A 21,760-nucleotide genomic window follows, 5' to 3' on the forward strand; every position below is an offset into this window, starting at 1 on the left:
TGTTATTTTTTCCCATTTTTCCATACCTATGTGTGCAAGATAGATTTACTTTTTTTTCTCAATTTATTCAAGTGTCGGCGAATGCTGTTCTCGAGTTCCCCAACCGTGGGAACGTCCCTGGATGGTGGAACCAGTAAAGATTTCGTCAATTGGCCAACGTTGGGGAACACTGGGACGAAGGATTCTTACATCTGCCGGGCCATTGAATGCAGTCTTTCAGGTGAGTGAAATTGTGTTTTTTGATTAATCAATCTACTGCTTATTGAATAAGCAACCTGAACAATTTTCCTATTTCCTAAAATTAATTTTTTTTTTCTTGTTTTCCTTTTTTCATTTCAGGCACTAGATGTAGTCTTCCATGTGATATCAATTTCCCCCGACCCCGACCGTGGTCGTATAAAATAAGTTGAAAAAAAAATTGGAGAAATAAAATTTTGTATTGGTAACAAATGAATTTTATTTTGAGGCATTTATATCATGCATCATGGTAATTTTGTATTGTATACTAGTGAACCTACATATAAGAGAAGCGACGTCTCAAACACAAAATTCCAATAGATACAAAAGAACTGTCAAAATCGATTCCAATCGATCCGAACATTTTGTCGCAGAGCTTTTACCTTTCTTATTGAAAACTCAACCAAGGAAGCTATTGTGATTGTTGTTATAGTTCAAACAGATAATTTTAAAGCTGGTCATATGAATTTATGATTAGGTGCAATTTTTTTTCAATGCTTTGGTGAATCGTGTTCCTGGTTAAAAAACTAACTGATTATTAACGAAATTCAAGTCATTCATACCGTTTATCGCGATCATTTGGGCATCGAGTTCAATGTTGTTTTGTTGGATTGAAGGAGCGTTCACTTTAGAGCTTGAACATTAGGTGGTTTGAATAAAAAAATAGCAATTGCTTCGATAGCTTTTACTTAGCTCGAACTTTGGAATGGCAAAATTTGAAAGCATTTGCTCAACTACATATGAAAAAGCAGAGTAGAACATTTACTTTCAACCAGCTCCGGATAAAAAATATGCATGCCATTAGGAGTATTTGACTCACAAAACTGCTCGAAAATAGCAAAAGCAATTACTAGAGCTTTATTCATATCGGCCATTGAGCCAGAAAACAGTGCTGAGGATTTTTTTGTCCAAGATTTCGGCGATGTTGCCACATATTTTATTTTAAGAGGGATCAGATGTCGCTTCTCTTATATGAAGGTTCACTATTGTATACCATGCTACGATACTTATTTTAATGTGATATTTTTATAATGGAAAATTGTACTTTTACAATGCACGAAGAAAAAGAATTTATTCAATAATTGACAGACAGACTACTATGCGCAGCAAAAATTAACACATAGTAAAATTACAATGCGCGTAGTAATTTCAAAAACAAAACATTATTGACTCAAAAATATGGTTGCGTGTTGTTCATTAAAACCACGGATTTAGTAATTTTACTATGCTTTTCTTTTGAGTGTATGAGGACTTCCCCACGAAAGGATTGAATGTTTACTTTCGTGATTGAAAAAAAAACTAAAAATAAGGGTGGGTGCGTTCACTTAGATTTTACGTGAAATTAATAAGTTATAGGGAAGTAAAATATAGTCTAAAGGACACAAGTAGATTCAATGGGAACAGCATAAGTTGAGTCTAAGTGAAAAATTCCGGCAAATTAATCTCTAATTTCTTTTGCGTGTATGAAACAAATTGGCTCCGATGAACCTATGATTAACTTTTTCACCCGATCTTTCCTTAATGGAGCTTTGCCTTTTCTGAATGTATGTGGCATTTCTTTCCCTGCACGTTGCCGCGTAATGTCCACGAATTCCACAAGTACGACACTCCTCATAAGTTGCCGGACAAGTTCCAGATTTGTGGAACAAACGGTTACACTTATTGCAGCGAAAACGTTTTCCTTCTCCGGAAAAATGGTTCTCACTTTCTTGTCGATACCTTTTCGGGTTATTCCAGCCCGCATCATTATTTCGGCGTTTTGGCAGATGTTCATTTCCGCTAAACCGATTCCGTTCTCGCGACACCATGAATGCTCTGCTGGATTCAGCTACTCGTGACAGTTTCGGAATGTATGCCTCTTCTCGAGTCGCAGACTGTACAATAAATGTCGTCTCATAGCCAAAAATTCTGGCCGCCTTTGCCACCTCACGGTTACGCATTCCTTTAAGTAGTTGCATTCGAATGAATCGATCCTGATCCGTTTGACTGAAACGACAGAGACGCACTTTTTCCAAAAGACGTGCATGGAAGGCAATAGTTGGCTCATCAATGCCTTGTTTGAGATTGGAAAACATTTCATGTTCCGCCGTTACGTCGACCATTGATTGCAGATATTTTTCGATGTTTTTGACAAATAAGTTGTAGCAGTTTGGTTCGGTCAGACTTGGGCGAAGTCTCGCGGCCCTGGTAATTTCTTGGAGTTTCTCTCCCATCGAAAGGAACAATGTCTGAGCGCGCTTGACAGGGTCCGTCACATTTGCCAAGGAAGTAGCGATCTCAAACCGATCGATAAACCTGTTCCATTGGTCCCACATAGCGTATGCCGGAACATCGTTTGGGAAAGGTTTTATATTTTCCCATCGAATACCATCAGAGATTGCTGATGAACCTGGATTGACCTTCGCATTGTTCCAGCTTTGATCTTCATCAGAAAGCGCAGAACTTCTGACCGACTGGTCAGCTTCACGAGAGCGATAAGTGTTCATCTCGTTAACTAATTTGTCTATAGTATTCTGCAGTTTTTCTATCTTCTGGATGTATTCCTGGTTTTCACTTTTTTTATATTCACGTTTCTCATGTAATGCAATTTGACGTTCTTCAAACTCCATGTCATCTGACGACCACTCGCCATACATTTTGCCGAATTCTTCGAGATCGCTGTTGGATTTAGGGGCCCGAACATATTTTCCGGCAGATGACATTTTCAACGATTTTTTTCAAAATCTGTAAAAACACAATGCATATTAACCATATTAAAACAATTGCGAAACGATTTGACAAGGCGTAGATAAAACTTTAAGCTAACTTTTATATAAATTGTAAAATACAATGCATCAACCGTTAATTCCGAATTGATTGTATTTTTAATATGTTGTTAGGTTTTGTAACTGTTAAAAACTGTTAAAACTCTCATATAGTAAAACTGTTCTGCAATCAGTTGCGATAACGTTCAAATACCACTCATAAATAACGTATTTTTGGAATTGTTTTTGTTAAAGTTTTGCTTAAAATTTGCTTCTAGCTGAACATTTACAGTATTAGTTGTAAAACGATTTTATATGGCGTTCTTCCAACGTTATGTGTACCGAATTCTGAATAGTAATGGAACATAGCACACACACTTACAAATATACATGTGCATTTTCATTTTATTCACTTGTACGATGATATTATGGGCTCCTTCAGCAAGAGGTCTAATTTCTACACATGACCTGGATGTTGGCGTAGCTGCTGGTCACTACTGGAAATTTCTTAGCGATCTTGCGATCCGTTCTACAATTTTCAGTAAAATTCCTAGCGGTCTTCCGATCCGCTCTACAGTTTTCCACAAAATTTCCTAGCAGTCTCCCGATCCGCTCAACAATTTTCAGTAAATTTCCTAGCGGTCTCCCGATCCGCTCTAAAGTTTTCCACAAAATTTTCCAGCGGTCTCCCGATTCGCTCAACAATTTTCAGTAAATTTTCTATCGATCTCCACAAAATTTCCTAGCGGTCTCCCGATCCGCTCAAAAGTTTTCCACAAAATTTTCTAGCGGTCTCCCGATCCGCTCAACAATTTTCAGTAAATTTCCTAGCGGTCTCCCGATCCGCTCTACAGTTTTCCACAAAATTTCCTAGTGGTCTCCCGATTCGCTCTACAGTTTTCCACAAAATTTTCTAGCGGTCTCCCGGTCCGCTCAACAGTTTTCAGTAAATTTTCTAGCGGTCACCCGATCCGCTCTACAGTTTTTCACAAATTTCCTAGCGGTCTCCCGATCCGCTCTACAATTTTCAGTAAATTTCCTAGCGGTCTCCCGATCCACTCTACAGTTTTCCACAAAATTTCCTAGCGGTCTCCCGATCCGCTCAACAATTTTCAGTAAATTTCCTAGCGGTCTCCCGATCCACTCTAAAGTTTTACACAAAATTTTCTAGCGGTCTCCCGATTCGCTCAACAATTTTCAGTAAATTTCCTAGCTGTCTCCCGATCCACTCTACAGTTTTCCACAAAATTTCCTAGCGGTCTCCCGATCCGCTCAACAATTTTCAGTAAATTTCCTAGCGGTCTCCCGATCCGCTCTACAGTTTTCAACAAAATTTTCTAGCGGTCTCCCGGTCCGCTCAACAGTTTTCAGTAAATTTTCTAGCGGTCCCCCGATCCGCTCAAAAGTTTTCCACAAAATTTCCTAGCGGTCTCCCGATCCGCTCAACAATTTTCAGTAAATTTCCTAGCGGTCTCCCGATCCGCTCTACAGTTTTTCACAAAATTTCCTAGCGGTCTCCCGATCCGCTGTACAGTTTTCCACAAAATTTCCTAGCAGTCTCCCGATCCGCTCTACAATTTTCAGTAAATTTCCTAGCGGTCTCCCGATCCGCTCTATAGTTTCCACAAAATTTCCTAGCGGTCTCCCGATCCGCTCAACAATTTTCAGTAAATTTCCTAGCGGTCTCCCGATCCACTCTACAGTTTTCCACAAAATTTCCTAGCAGTCTCTTGATCCGCTCAACAATTTTCAGTAAATTTCCTAGCGGTCTCACGTTCCGCTTTATCAAATTTTCATTATTGCTAGCGGTCTCCCGATCCGCTTTAACAAATTTGGTCTTCCTAATCGCTCAATAAATTCTATTTCACAGCGGCTTCCCGAACCTTTCAGGTGGCAGTCATCAAGAACCACGCCAAACAAATGCACAATGGTCTTTTAAAAAACGACGCTGGCCAATCCCAGTCAGTTAAATTCCGCTTTCGTTCACTAAAACCAATTTCGAATTCCGATTTGGTCTCCAAAAATGCTCATCACCGCGAATTTTTCGTGTGTGTTGCTGTCATTCTCATACCCACAATACGAAATCACAGTTGTCTTAAGAATCTCTCCAAAGTCACAAAAAAAAACCGACGCCGCCGCTTCCGTTCAATAAAACGGATTTCACCAAAGATTACTGCACATTTTCAAAAAACTTCGAATACTTCCTTTTTTCCTATAGTTTTTCTTTTTGGGCTATTTCTCAACAAAATACAATTTCCCACTGAAATGAACAGTGTCCTGGCCACGAATTGCCTATGTGTGGTTCAAGGAATGAAGAATCTTGACAGCTTTATTCGGATTGACATCCGATCGAAACAATTGGGAGGTTTAACGTACGGTTAAATGTATGGTATGGTATGTATCATATGGTATGAAATTTGAATAATAAAGTAATGATAATAATGATGATGATAATGTTCCCACCTCATTCCCCTACAACTATTTGAGCGTATCGAGTAATATTTTCAAAAAGATTAAAAAGAACTTATTTTCAACAAGTCACATACCTTTACTGCTAAAATTGTATTGAGAAACCTTTCAGATTTGGAACATTGAATGTAAAAACCGCGCAGTGCTCAAATATATGTAGACTTCTCTTTATTTTAGTTAAAAGACGACAAAAAGCCACTGAAAATTCAACAACTATAAACATTATCATTATCATTATCATCGTCATCATTATCATTCTAGCGAATCGCAGCATAACTGTCTATTTCTCGACACTACGTTCGATACACAAATACCAAAGTTTAACTGAGTATCTGTAGTGACTTGTCTTATCAATGTTGACGCCTTACCAAAAATTTCATTTAAAATTAAACTGACTGTGTTTATACTCCCGGCATATAATTTAACTTTGAAAGCTCTCAAAGAAATGGCACAGTGTATAACAATATCGCACGCAACACAACTTTTATGTACTGCACTCAATTTTAATACACCAAATTATATGCTGCTTTGAATGGCATGTTTTGAATCGAAACCGTTTAAACAAATAAAAAATTATGAAAACAGTTCCGTTTCTCTTACATTAATTACATTTGTATTCGGAAACTCATATTTAGAATTAAGTTTTATTGGAAGAAGTACATTATAATAGGATGATCCGTAAATCAAAACAATCGGAGTGAATGATGCTACTGCTGGTCTGATTTCCAAACAATTAACTGGGGTTCCTTTGATAACGACAAAAATACTTCGCTGTAAAATAATACTCAATGCATATAAAGTGTCCGCATTACCCCAGGCACTGTCTTCACATGAAATACAAAGAAGTTTAAAAAATGATCCTGATTCAAGTAAATTTTCTCTGCCTTCAAAATAGCACTTATTTTGTAAAACGCTTCTGAATGCCAACGTTCGAAGAACATTTGACAAATTAATATTTCCAATCAAAGAATATGAAATCGAATGAAACTGACAATTCCCATCTCTCGGAATTTCAATTTCAACAAATTCATCATGACAAAACTGTTCATTCGCCATCCTTTCGATATCTCGCAAATTATCAAAAATCTGAATTGGGCATACTTTCAAATGCCTATAAGCAAGATCAAGGGATTCAGAATAATTTTCTAACAATGACATAATGCGGTATTCTGAATGTAAATTAAAATCAATTGATGTAACCAAAATATCTAATAACGCATCATTCAAATTTCTAAAAAGTTCAGCGTTAGACCATTCTTCGTTTTCAAGTATCTGTGTTGTTGAATTTTCAATCAAAATATTAGCATCATTAAAAAAATCTTCTGGAGGGTCATTGAAAAGTTCATTGTGAAGGTTGTCATTAACTAAATTTGATGAAGAATTATCAAAATACTCACTTTCTAGAAATTCAGCAGATTCCAATTCCAATACTGTTTCACGAATTATTGCAAAGACTGGTTTGTGGTCAGAAAAATAAGACTCATATACACCAGTTGAAATATTTCTTATGTTAGAAAACACAATATCTAATCTTGAACCAAGATCTGTTGTAGGCTCGTTACAAACTAACTTATCAAAAAGATTCATTCTATTCAGATATTCAACAAATTTTTTTGTTTCGTCACATGTACTGTTGAGATTAAAATTGAAATCTCCTATCAATATGGTTGGGTCATTATTATCCTTGTGAATTGAATTGAATACAGATATAAATTCTTTATAATTAATTTTAGGTGATTTATAGCCTGTAAGAAGCGAAAGATGTCTATGTTTTAGAATCACTAAGTCGGTGTGGCCAACATATTTATTTAGGTTATTGGCTTTAAAAACCGTCTTATGACTTTCTACTGAAATTATTAAACCAATTTTCGCATAGCATATTATACCTTTTGCAATGCCACTCTTAACAAAGAATGGAAGTGTTTGTCTATCTGATCGGTAAACAATATTAAAATTGGGTATATTTACTTCATCGTTTGTCAGGATACCCGTTTCAGAAAATACAATTATGTCACATCTCGAATACCATGCATCCGCGTTGATATACTTCAAATTTTCTCTTAAAGATCTAGAATTCTGATAAGCAATAACCAATCCTGTGTGAGTTGTTAAATTATTAAAAGATAAAGTTAATTGTCTATATGTCTTCAATCTTTCCGTTTCTTTCAAACAAGCTCTGATAGTAGGATTGTCGGCCATATTTCCCGGAAAATTTCCTAATATATAAAGGCCAGATAGTTTCGAAACACGACTCAAGGCAACATAAATTAACTGACGAGTCGAGTTCCCTTTCTTGCGTAAATCAACGCATACTTTTGAATATGTTTGTCCCTGACTTTTATGAATTGTAAGGGCTTCACAGGGAACTAATGGGAATTGATTTCGAGTAACTTGATAGTCACGTTGAAAATGATTAGTCAAACTATATCTTTGTCTTTCAATAGGCGTCCAGTTTTTGTTAAGATTCAAATTTTCTGTTAATTCATGGAACTTAAGTCTAGTTTTTCTGCCTACTTTCTTGCAGTCAAAATTAAGGTACACTATTATAGGTTTATTTGATTGCGGATTACAAAACACATATTCTAGAACTCCAGTTGCACCATTTACGATACCATCTGATACGTCTAGATTTGCAGTTACCATATACTTGATACCTTTTTTGAATTGTATTGAATAAGGATACCCTCCGCAATCTCTGGTGGTTTTGGCCTTCCAAATATCAAGTTTCTTTAACATTTGTGCTTCCTTCAAATTGCCTGTCAATTTATCTTCAGCCAAACTTAGAATTTCGGTTTCAGTGGAGTTTGCAATTTTTATGGCATTATATTTGTCAACATCTGAATTCGTATAGTACAACCTGATAGCGTCACTAGGTACTTCACTTTCAACGACTTCTCTACTTTTAAAAACTTTGATATCTGCAGCATTCATAGATCCCTGAGCAAAATTATTTAACGCTTTAACAAAATCTAAGTCATCTTTCTGCCTCATAACCTCAGTTAATTCGTAAAATTCAAACTCCGCCCATAATGGGGAAAGATCCAACGTAACCAAACAATCTCTTGGAGGATTGAAAATAAATCTATCCTTGACCGGCGGAAGCTGTCGAAAATCTCCTACAGTTATAACAGATAAACCACCAAAACTTTCATCAACTCCTGTGATTTGACGCAACCTTGTATCTATACGACTGAAAATGGTACTCCCAACCATTGAAATTTCATCTATAATTATCAATTTACAATGTAACAACTGTTGACGTAAATTATTAGCAACGTCCATTGGTAAATCTGGAATGTTTCTAGTTTCGGTCAAAGGTAAGGCAAAGGCTGAGTGCAAAGTATTCCCCCCAATTAAAAAGGCAGCTTTTCCAGAAAATGCACTTAATAACACTTTGACAGAATCTGAAGATTGCCAAACCAAGTTTTCAATACAGTACTCCAGAAAATATGTAATCAACTGATATATTGTTGATATAACTAAACTTTTTCCAACACCTGCTGAGCCGGAGATGAAAATTTTTAAAGGTAATTTGTTTAATTTAAAGCATTTGTAAATATGAATTACAATTTCTCTTTGTCGGTTATTCAGCTTTTTTAAATTTTCAAGAAGATCACGTTTGTTTACTTTCGGAGGAGCCGAATATACAAATGGAACAACCGTTTTTGGTCTATCAATACCGCCTTGTATAAGAATATCAATTTCATGATCTTTAGACAGCTGATTTTGTTCGAATTCTGAAATTTCCTCATTTTCTAAATCGGCTCTATTTTCAATTGCGGCTTCTATTGCTTGGTCTATTGCATCATCTGACAGAATTTGAAATTTGGAACGATTTCTTGTAATAACACCTAGGTTGTTATTATACACTTCCAACCAATTCACTGTTTCAATTTCATTAATTTCATTTTTCCATGGATAGAATAGAAGTAATTGCTCTCGATAATAGTTATCGGGATCTTGTTCGATTTTGTATCGATTATATCTCAGAATTCGAGGTATTTTTCTTCTCTTATGGTTGGGATTTTCTCTATCTACTTCTGTTTCTTCAATATCCTCTTCTTCATCAGGATTCTCCGACCTGTTCTTATCAGGACGACTTTTTCCTTTAGCTTTAAAATAAAATGCAGCGTACTCAGCTAAACAAATGTTCTGTAGATCTTCTCGTTCCGCATAATATGTAATGATATCTTTACCAGCGATATCGGTACTATCTTTGCTCATTGATCTTAATTGTTTTTCTGATTTAAGAAAAACTACCCTATCATCGATTTTACTAGTACTGATATATATATGAGTTCGACTGAAATGGGACAAAGGAATGCTCAAACAATGATAAATTGCTTCGCTGACGCTCATTAGATTCGAATTGATAAATTTGTTAGCAATTGTCCTTAACTTTTCCAGATAAGTAATATTTCTTTTATCTAATTCATTTTGCAGTTCTTTCAGTTGCTTTGAGAGTCCCGATTCAGACTTGGCTATGTAATCAACAATGTATGCTGCAACGCCATATTCATCTAGGATTAGCTGCAAATCTGTATTTGATTCCATTAAATTTAATATTATCGGATTATAAGAATTAATATCAACTTCACAGCTCCTACGTTTGTAAAATATTGTAACTTTACTAATAGAAGCTCTTAAAGCGGTTACGTAATCATCTGTAGTCAAATCTAAGCTTTCCAAAATTTCTTCAAAAGATATATTTAATCTTTCTTTACTTGAATATAGAACTTCCATCTTTTCTTTTATTTTCTGTAGATTTCTCTTAACCGCTGTAGTAATTTCGTTTTTAGGCAATGGTTTTAAAATTTTCGTTTCTGCTAGAACAAATTTAGGAAAATTAAATCTACATGTGTTTTTATTACTTCGTCCTTTAGAACATGTATCAGTATGCTTGTGACGCAAATATTTACAAAGTGGATTATCAGAATCATACTGACATGAGATAAATGTATCAGCAAACTTTTCAAAAGCTTTTATACTATCTTCATTGTCTATATCAAGACAAGGTGCATCTTCAATGAACAGTAACATGTGATCATGAGGAGAACCTCTCATTTGAAATTCGCGCCTTCGATAAAAATCTGTTACTTTATACGGATGGAATGGGCCTGAGGGTTGTTTTATTAGCTTCAATAGCTCATTAACTTTAAAATCATAGTACAACGCTGAGTAAACAGGGTTTTCCCTGATAAGATCGTGTTTTTGTTGTTCTGGAAGGTTAAGAGCTTGCAATAACGATATGTGTTTTCCCGTGGTCTTCAATACCAAACCCTGTATCAATTCAGGCCATTTATTTTCAACTGCAGACACGGTTAGAAAAAATATTGGTTTTCCGCACTGCCGTAACATCGCGAAGAGATTCTTTTTCTTGACGCTCCAAAAACTTGGAGAACACCTGATGTGTTTCAAAAAATTCAACCCATCATTATGCTGCCTTAGCTCTGCAATAAACTGGGGATTTAATGCTTCCTCGACTGTTACACCTTTTGCATTTGATTTCTTTTTTAGTGTAAGTGTAGTCGAACTAAGAACTTCTGATTCCAATTTAATTTTGGCCAAATATAGAATTCTGAATGCAGAAATTTTTACTGTGTGGCAGCGCACTTCCCATTTAATTAAATCAGATCTTGTAATATTTTTGTTGAGTATTAGCCTTTTTTTCCACCGAAAATTTTGGGGAAACAGAAACATTCAATATCTGGTTGAACGTGAACCGAAACAGGCCAGTGGTTTTGGCCTGGAGCCATTACAATAGTGGCATGCTGTGCCGTTTGTTGATTGAAGTCGAAAAGTAAACATTCATCATCATCATCTACCAAATGTTCATAAAATTCATCATCAACCTCTAAATCGTCTAATTGTAAATTCGAATTCACTACTTGTTTTGAGCCAATACAGATTTGACTATTTCTAATATTACCTTCGTCGCTTGCAGCAACTTGATTATCATTGTCAACATTTATAACATTGTTCCGATTGATTTCTTCTGTGAATGTTCTCATTTCATGAGAAGAAACTTGTATATCATATTTTTTGTATAATTCAGTATCTTTCAAATAATCAAGAGCTTCTGATACATATGACGCACGGACCAATCCACTTATATATGTGGAAGAGTGACCCATATGTCGTTTGAATTCTACCGGTATGGGTATAATATCAAGATTATTTAGTTGTCTTGGCAAAGACGAAACCATTAAGGGCACACTACTAGGCACATGAATTGCACTCCCTTTCATTCCAAGCTGTGGATTACAAGCACGTTTCGACATGAGAACAACCTTTTGGAAAGCAACATAAGGTGAAATTATTCTTTCTTCAATATCGTTAAGCCTTGTAATGCATTCGGGAACCGGCGGTAGTTTTAGACCCCAGCTTGAAGCAAGCTTGGGAATTTTACAATCTTTTACATATCGAATGCAAGTTTTACACAAAAAATTACAAGAATTTTGAAAATAATAATTCAATGTTCGTGAATCACAAGTATTTTGGACGTTTTCGTTTTTCAAAATCTTCTCAACTATTTCTTTTGAAATGTTTTGAACACCTTTAAGGAAAAATGAACCCTCGCAGCTTGCGCATACATATTTGGGCATCTGCTTTCTATTCTCAATGAATTCCCTTATTGATTTGGATTGAAAATCATTCGAACGACTAAGCTGATTGTAGTATTTGTCTCGGTGAGCTATGAATTCATTCATTCTTTGCTCCCGTCGTGATAATCTGTTGCGTGCATTTTCATTCATATGATACGTATCGTTACTTCTCTGTAAACGTATATTCAACAGATTAGAATGATTCGACACAGCTTGGACGTTTACGCTTGCTAAACGTTGTTTTGCCAATTTACATATAATTAAATTCTTCTCTCTTGTATAATATTCTGTATTTTCATTCCTTATCTTACGCAAACGATCTCTGTTTTTTGCTTTTTCATTTTCGTAATAGCTTAAATCTTCTCTAGTTTCTCGCATTGTTTTGGCTTTTTTTTCTCGTAATATTTGAGATGTTTCAATATCTTTCGGTTTTTTCACCAATCTTTTTCTCTGAAATCGAAACTGGATTCTTTGTTGTTCTTTATCTTCGTATAAGTAATCTTCATTTGCAATAAGATGAGCATTATTGTCAATTGTCTCTGTATGATTTAAATTTTCTCTTTGTCGATATTCTTCAATGAAACAATTTTGATTTGTTTGTATTTCTTTCTGACTTCTAATGATTTTCAATTTCCTTCTTTGTTCAACTTTTTCAATGTAATTTTGTTTATTGTATAGACGACATTTTTTCGTTTTGTATTCCGAAGAATATTTTTTAGTACGAGGCATGTTTGAAGGCTGAAATAAAAGAATTTAAAAAACATTTTTTTTTAAATGCAGTGAAATATTACATTTATTGAAATCTGATCAATGATCAAAAAAATAATGAATTTCTTAAAATGAATTCAATATACAGTACATAATAAGGCTATTATAATAAATTGAATTTATTAATCAACGATTTAACATTCTTAAACATCTGGTATCTTGAGTGATTCTCTATATTTTCTACACTCTTGTTATATCAGAGAAAGTGTTGCTCAATATTGACTGCAATCTGGATCTGGGTTAGAGTGTTGTTTTAAAATAGTATCTTCTAGCACTGATGAACTGATGTACAAGCTCGAACAAAAAATCTTCAAAAACTTGTGTAAAATTTTCAGTGCTCTCTTTTAAAGAAGCCGTTAAAAAGTTACGAAAAACAGTGCCATCTATTGCTTGATTTGTAACTTTTGAACGGCGTAACAGATGGCACTGTTTCTAGATAGCTCTTTTGCTAGCAAGAATTTTTCGAGAGGGCGAAATGGTGTTTGAACTCATTAATAAATAAATTTAAATACATTTAGATGAATTGCTCTATGTATATAATTAGATGAACTAAGAATAAATTTCAGCTGAGAAAAATAGCATCATTATAATATTGTCACTAGAGAGACTGACGAAATGACACATATACAAGCTTGAATTATAAAATTCCAGAAACGTATTCTTAACTTCAAATGCTATCATTTAAACAAGCCGAATCAACTTTTGAAGTACCTGATTCTTGGAAGAGCCCAATTGTGTATGATCTCAAAAATTAATAAACTAACATCGTAGAAAAATGGACGGCTTCAATATATTCACAGCAAGGTAAATTCATCTGGTTCATTTTACCTCAATTCTTTTTACTAAAGAGGCTAACTAACAACTTTGAACAAGCCAGACGAACCAGTTATTTTATCCAGTTGAGCTTAAAATTAACAATCCAACGAAGAAATACAGATTCTAGGCTTCTCTGAGCGGGCATTTTCACGCATCATATCATCGCATCATATATTAAGTGCTTCATGCTAGTTTGAAACAATTCGAAAAACAACGTTAAGCGTAAAATTTTGATAATGCAAATCAGAAATGTGTAACGAATCTTCAACATCAATTTGATCGAAACTCTTCAAATAGATACGACCTTTTCATAATTGACTAAAAGTTTGTTGTTTTGTTTTGTTTACATTTCATTTTCTTCTTGACAGTTCTCTCTGGTGTCCTTGGAGACATCTGGTGGCTCAACCAAAAAACATAAAATTGATTCAAAACGGTCGTCGGGACTTTACACACTTTTCAAAGCTTAGCTTGTACATCAGTTTATCAGTGCTTCTAGATAAAAAATCCTAAGTTGAATTAAAAATTATGAATTCGGAATTTGAATCTGAATTATAAACTGAATGATGAATTCAAAATTTGAATAGTGTTTCTGGATTGTGAGTCTGCATCAAAATTTGGACTCTGTTTAAATGTTAAGTTAAGCAAACGATTGCATAAAGAAAAAAATCGACTTTGTTCTCTTAATATGTAAAGGTATGAATAATTTCAAGTAAATAATTAACAAATTTAAAATCTAAATCCGAATTCTTTATCAAAATTCTGATTTGAATTTGGTATCACAAATCTGAATCTGAATATTGATTCTTAATTCCGAATTTTGTTTCAGTAAGTATGTAGAATATTTTGCGGATTTCTCTGCTGTTGCAATTATCGGCTTCGGACTCCGGTTCAGCGCTTAATTGCATCTGAATTTTAAAGATTAATCTAAATTCTGAATCTGCATCTGATTTCTGAATCTCACTTCTAGATTCTGAATCTGCTCCCGAATCAATTAACCATTATAATGGTGACCATTAGACTGATCGTAAGGATAGATGTGTAACAATGACTAGTGATTCAAATCATCCAGTTTCATTTTTTGTTTCTATTTTTAAAACGTGAAAAACCTAGTGAGAAGGGGAGGGTTAAATGGGGCCAATTAACCTATAGCTGAATCTTTTTGTAAAAGGCAAAAATTCTTCTTGAAATGCTACTAGAATTCTAGTAGTCTAGTAGAATTATTATTAACCGGGTTGATAAGATTATGTAATTTCATAATTACGTTATCTAGAAATGTTAGGTGCGTTAAAACCTGAGTGAAACATAAAATGCTTCGAATTTAATTGAATAATAGAAATCAGAACTTAATCATTGAAATTGAAACATAAATCCTAATTTGAACCTGAAATTATATGCAAAAATTTAAATCGAAAAATTGAAATCTGGATGAAGTTTCATATAGTTTTAAATTGACTTATTCAACGTGATTAGAAATATAAACTCGAATTAGAAAAGAACCTGCTAAAAGCTAATATTTTAATCGAAAAACTGCCATTGATATCTTGTTTCAAATTTGAGAATGTCATCTTGAATCAACATCATCAACTTCTGAAACTCGATCTTGATATGAAATCTAAAGTCTGACAAACAGTCTTTAATGATCATTGGTATTCTTGGTCACTAAGAATTTAAAGATATTTACCTAGTTTTTTGAAGTTAATAAGCGGAAAAGGAATTAGAATTAGAGCTATGAAGCATCTCCTTCCTAGAAACGCTAGTAAACTTCAGGAGTATCTGTTATAGGGCAGCGACCTTAATATTACTTTTGTAGACTTGGTTTTCCAGATGCATCGGTTTCAGACCTGTTCCCTCGATGGCGGTGGTGATAACAGTGGTAGAGATTCGAAGTGGTCCCATAAATTTTAAGGTCACAGAGATAGAATCAATGTTCTCGTAATACTTTTTCCGATTAATTCAGATTTTGTTTTGTTTTGCTTCGCAAATTCGTTAAATGTAAATCCCGGGGCAGCATTCAGGGGAAATATTTATGTTCGGCTTTGATAGAAACACACTCAAACTAATTTTCTCACTTATACTCTTAATTCGTATCGATATTCAAAATGGCAGTTTAAAATTTTCAAACGAAATGAGTGTTTAGTTGACATTATCTTGTTTTTAACATCAATTTGGTTTTTTATATATCTAATGATCTGATTTATACGGTGTACGTACTTTATGAAAGGTAAACAGTATAATTTGCGTTATTCACATAGAAAAAAGCAATTCATCGAAGCAAAAAATTAATTGTTTCAATTTAACAGCTGCAGTTCTGGTCTTGAATAAATTATAAGAATAAGAAAAATAACCCCTTGATGTATTTTTATACGGTGTGGGGGGCACATTTGGCACACGAAGCCCAAGGTGGTTTTAATGGGACGAAGCCACTCACGTCAGTTAACACCCGACAGTTATGGTTGGAAGTCAAATTTCCATCTTGTAAAAAAGAATAGAAAAAATAAAGAGAAAATTGAAGGTGTTTAAGAGTAAAGAGGGAAATTGGTATATTATATACGGTTGTCACTTAGGCTGGAACAAATATCAATTTCTTCTTTTGTCACCCCCCCCCCCCCTCCTTCGAAATTTAAAAAAAACCCGAAGAGGGAAATAAATGAAGTTTGAAGTAATTAATGTAAATTTTCAATTTGGAAATTTTCAATGCGAATTTAATACGCATAAAAAAATTAAACCTCTGAATCACAAATCTCTTAAAATTATACTACATGGAATGTTTTAAAGACATAGCATTAGAACTAAATTTATATTACATCACACTGAACGCGATAATGTCAGATTAAAATACAAACTCGCCATATGAAACATTTTTTTTTTTGTATTTTTCCCGTTCTGTTAAAACTTGGAAAAAAACAAATCTTTAAAGACTAAAATTCATTAAATTGTATTGTGCAGTTTCACAAAAAAGTCCAATTTTTAACGATCTGCTACTTTTCGCATTCAAAATAAACACGACCTAATCAAAACCACAAACAGGTTAAATAGCTAAAATACACCCGAAAGGATTAAATCAGATTGTTGCAATAAATAGTTCATTTACGTACCTTATACGCACCAACAATCGTTGAGGCGATGTGACTGGAATCCTTTTAATGACTTTCCACGCACTGACACTTTCTTTTTCTATATATTTCACCGTTTTTTTATTGGAGTAGAATGGACACCACTTTCAGCACCAATTCGAAATGAAATGAATGGCGGCTGCCAGCCTGAAAATGGTTGTACAGAATTGCTGTCAGCCAAAACAACGCCTACCTGTACACGCTCCTTTATTTAAACTCAAAATTAAGTAGTTTTGGTTCAGTGGCACACACCAAAAAATCTGAATCCTTAACAACACTGAAATTGAAAATCTTCAACATTACATGACGTGGAACGCGATTTATTATTGCAAATTTACAAAATAATAAAAGTTGAATCCTTAACAGCACTGAATTCTAATGACACAAATATTATGACTTGACACGGAACGTGATTATTTGATGTAAATTTCCATCACATATAATGTAAATAAAAAAGGCATCACATATGACGAAATTTTCAATGCGAATTTAATACGCATAAAAAATTAAACCTCTGAATCACAAATCTCTTAAAATTATACTACATGGAACGTTTTAAAGACATAGCATTAGAACTAAATTTATATTACATCACACTGAACGCGATAATGTCAGATTGAAATACAAACTCGCCATATGAAACATTTTTTTTTTTGTGTTTTTCCCGTTCTGTTAAAACTTGGAAAAAAACAAATCTTTAAAGACTAAAATTCATTAAATTGTATTGTGCAGTTTCACAAAAAAGTCCAATTTTTAAAGATCTTCTACTTTTCGCATTCAAAATAAACACGACCTAATCAAAACCACAAACAGGTTAAATAGCTAAAATACACCCAAAAGAATTGAATCAGATTGTTGCAATAAATAGTTCATTTACGTACCTTATACGCACCAACAATCGTTGAGGCGATGTGACTGGAATCCTTTTAATGACTTTCCACGCACTGACACTTTCTTTTTCTATATATTTCACCGTTTTTTTATTGGAGTAGAATGGACTACACTTTCAGCACCAATTCGAAATGAAATAAATGGCGGCTGCCAGCCTGAAAATGGTTGTACAGAATTGCTGTCAGCCAAAACAACGCCTACCTGTACACGCTCCTTTATTTAAACTCAAGTAGTTTAAAGTAGTAAGTAGTTAGTAAGTAGTTTTAAGTAGTTTTGGTTCAGTGGCACACACCAAAAAATCTGAATCCTTAACAACACTGAAATTGAAAATCTTCAACATTACATGACGTGGAACGCGATTTATTATTGCAAATTTACAAAATAATAAAAGTTGAATCCTTAACAGCACTGAATTCTAATGACACAAATATTATGACTTGACACGGAACGTGATTATTTGATGTAAATTTCCATCACATATAATGTAAATAAAAAAGGCATCACATATGACGAAATTTTCAATGCGAATTTAATACGCATAAAAAAATTAAACCTCTGAATCACAAATCTCTTAAAATTATACTACATGGAATGTTTTAAAGACATAGCATTAGAACTAAATTTATATTACATCACACTGAACGCGATAATGTCAGATTAAAATACAAACTCCGAAAACGTGCAAACAAAGTGTTCAGTCAAATTGTGCACTAATTACGTAATTTGTCAAGGCAGTGAATCTAAACTCGATTTAGCACATTTTCGGCGATTCGTGTATTTTGCTCAAATTTCAGTTCAGCGGTACGAAAGGAACAAAAGAGAATTATTTGACAGTTTCTTTCTCATCTGAATATTTATTTTTGTATACATTATTTCTCAAATTTTTCATATGTCATGTAAATTTTCAAAAACAGTTTTCATCGTTTAGCAAACTTGTGAACGTAGTAAAGAAGAAGAAGACTTCAAATTTTTCAGAAATGGATATCTTCGATTTTGATTTGTATGAATACCATCAAAAACCTTTTGTGGTAAGTATGGCTCAGTTCATTAAGCATCACTAGAACTGATTTAATGAAAAAAAATTAATTGCAGGAGTGTTCCCTACAACAAATTAAGGCTAAATTAATAGAAGTAGCCGTTCCTTCGCAATTTTCCGACCTAGTTGATATGTTTGGATCCAGAAAAACAAACTAAGCGATCAAGAGGCGGTGTATCTGAAAGTTGCAGTAATGTGAGCAGCAACAGTTTGAAGGAACCCCACACTATCAACAGCAGGAACAATCTAACTGGAAAATCCGATGACCTAAAAATTTTGCTTTTTTCTTCTTGACGCCTGAATAGTGGATGGTGGAAATTAGCATTGAGAGAATTAATCACTGAGCTGCTTGAATACTTCTGACACCGTCCTTACCTTTTCGAATGATGGAGAGCACAAACTCGGCCAGGTTAACAACTTTACCTTTGTTGCAGACCGAGATATGCCGTGAATGAGGGCAAGAAAAATTTTTTTTTTTGGTAATTTTTCTATATTTAAGAATTTTGAAATTTGTAGAAAACTTTATTGTGGATTAGTCTAAGTCCTAGTTACAGTTAACTCTATTTTCCAGATTAAAAACCTATACCAAATGCATGTTGGAATTGACAGATTCAGCCCAGAACCTGCTCTTGAGAAGATACGAATGCTACAGAGTGGTAATTTCCCGAAAAAACCCAGAACCTGCTAGTTTCCTACAATCAACTACGAGGGTATGAGCCTCTATCAGATTTCTCGAAAAATGTCAAAATCAGGAATTGACTTATCTGGGAGAAAAGCTGCTTGATGCTACAGCCGATTAGAAATATCCATAAAAAGAATAAGGTCTCAAAGGTGTCTATCTTAAACAATAGTCATGTCAGTAACAGCCTGCTAGCGGGTAAATTTTCGGGATTTTTATTCGATTAAAAAGTAAGTACTTATAGACCATAATTCATGGTAATAGATTTATTTTAGATACCCTTTTCTAACATATATTATTCTTCCTTAGCTTCTTGATGCGATTGTTTTGAGACGCTCATGTATAATTTTGTTGAAAATAGAAATTGCGGGAAAATAATTTTGATCCTGTTAGAGTTTTCCCGCTGGAAGCTTGTTGAAAGTTTGCGCCGCTTTATGAATTGGAACGGTAAATATTTAAAATGAATCTTAAAACAAACAAAATACACTCCAAACTTTTTCTTTGTTTCTTTCCATAGTGTCCAGTTTATGTTCGAGAAGACACCGCTGGTGGGAATCGTGTTGACTATCAGAGCCGCGTAGAGACGATGATGGCGAAACGGGGTGTATTTCGAACGATTTGTAAGACATGGCTATTTCCAAGGAACTTCCAACATCTATCTAAGATTTGGTTGGAAAATCCATGTTCTAATGAATCGTGGCAAAATATGCTGCCTTTACTCAGTAAGGTTATTAAGTGCGTCATAGTTAAAAGTGATATTTATGTACAAAGTAATGATGCAAAAAACAAGATAAAAGAAGTGCAATTAAAGTGATTATAATATTCCACGGCTTTCGTTTAATTTTTGAAACATGAATCCCTCAATTGAAAACAAATAAACAAAACATTTTATAATTTCCATCATTTTTTATGTTACACGAACTTGATGATTACATGCTGTTGATCATTACATGCTGTTGACTATAACATGTTGTTGAATATTACATGTACTCGATTTACTGCCTTGGTAATTTTAAGCTCACACTGAAAATTCCATCATATATAATGCTTCTTTTTATTTACATCATATGTGATGTTATTTTACAGATTTTGTTAGTAGTGAGTCCTCAACTTTGAGTTCCATTGGGCAATCGCAAAACTAAGTTCTGATAGTCATTCTCAATACTAAGTTCGGCAGCCGAACCCCGATTTATCCTTTTAACACGAGGGTTGTTTATTTTCAGGGAATTAAAGGATGGTTAAAATTATTTGTACCCGTATGTTGCTTTTCCAGTAAATACAGTACATTGCAATTACAGAGCGGTGGAATGTTTTGACACTCCGGTCAAAGAAAAATTCCGGATGTTACTTCCCACGGGAAGTAACACTAACAATAGAAAAATAAATTTACTTTCCTTGACATAGGTATAGAAATATCCAAAATCAATTTAAAAAATCTCGCTGGAAGCTTGTTGAAAGTTTTTGCTTTCCTTGACATAGGTATAGGAATATCCAAAATCAATTTAAAAAAAAGGTACCAAACCATGACTAGTACGTTTTTTTGAGGGAAAGCTAACTGGCATTTCAAGAGTTTGTTTTATGGATGGAAGCTTGTTGAAGCTTGTTGGAAGTTTTTACTTTCCTTGACATAGGTATAGGAATATCCAAAATCAATTTAAAAAAAAGGTACCAAACCATGACTAGTACGTTTTTTTGAGGGAAAGCTAACTGGCATTTCAAGAGTTTGTTTTATGGATGGAAGGACTTGCATTTAAATTGTTTAATTCTCCCTGAAAATCATAAGCAGACGTGGAGTTGTGGTAGCATTCCAAACTCTCGCGCAGCTGGTCACAAGTTTGATTCTCGCTGATTTATTTTTTAATTTTTTTCAACTCGATATATCAAACCAACTACAGTGTTGATGGCTAGCAGTTACGCGTGGCTTGGATGATACCTTTTTTAGAGCTCAACCATGCGTAATACAAAATATTCCCACAAAACCTCCACTACCTTATTCAGAATCTGAATTCTCAATATCAATCTGAATTTTGTATCTGAATTCTTAAGATATTTGAAGAAAAGTTAACGACCGTTTATTGATTTTTGTAAATTTATTTTTCGGCATACCGCTGAAAATTTATATTCTTGGAGAAAAAAATATCAGAATTGAAAATTGATAAAGATGGATAGAAAGTGAGGAGAAAATTTACAGATGTTCTGATGGATCTAAATTTTAAATCTTAATTCAGAATTCTGAAATTTAAATTCTGAATCTCAATTATGTATGAGTATGCTGACATGATCAATTGGCTACCGTTTATGGAGCCAACACGAGTATAATATCTTAATCAAATTGAAAAATTTAAAACTTATTTCAAATACTTTTTCCGTTCTTTTATAGTTTGGGAAGGAAGAAAAGCTAT

General features: G+C 34.1%; 2 protein-coding genes and 1 long non-coding RNA gene across 3 annotated transcripts in view; 1 reads left to right on the plus strand and 2 right to left on the minus strand.

Annotated features, from left to right (window-relative positions):
* The window catches only part of LOC129747929 (uncharacterized), an 80,002-nt gene that overhangs the window by 39,074 nt on the left and 19,168 nt on the right, over positions 1-21,760 (minus strand). The window lies entirely within an intron of this gene.
* Positions 1,346-16,869, minus strand: LOC129747927 (uncharacterized). Its single transcript, XM_055742354.1, has 2 exons — positions 16,735-16,869; positions 1,346-2,961 (listed from the first exon to the last, which is right to left on the minus strand). Exon 2 carries the CDS (start codon positions 2,937-2,939, stop codon positions 1,683-1,685), a length of 1,257 nt encoding a protein of 418 aa, XP_055598329.1. The 5' UTR covers positions 2,940-2,961; positions 16,735-16,869; the 3' UTR covers positions 1,346-1,682.
* LOC129747930 (uncharacterized) lies at positions 18,468-20,149 on the plus strand. The gene is made up of 5 exons (XR_008737607.1): positions 18,468-18,671; positions 18,736-19,158; positions 19,251-19,588; positions 19,668-19,805; positions 19,876-20,149. It is a non-coding gene; the product is annotated as an uncharacterized LOC129747930 (long non-coding RNA).

The sequence above is a fragment of the Uranotaenia lowii genome, chromosome 2 (genome assembly GCF_029784155.1).
Source record: "Uranotaenia lowii strain MFRU-FL chromosome 2, ASM2978415v1, whole genome shotgun sequence".
Taxonomy (NCBI): Eukaryota; Metazoa; Arthropoda; class Insecta; order Diptera; family Culicidae; genus Uranotaenia; species Uranotaenia lowii.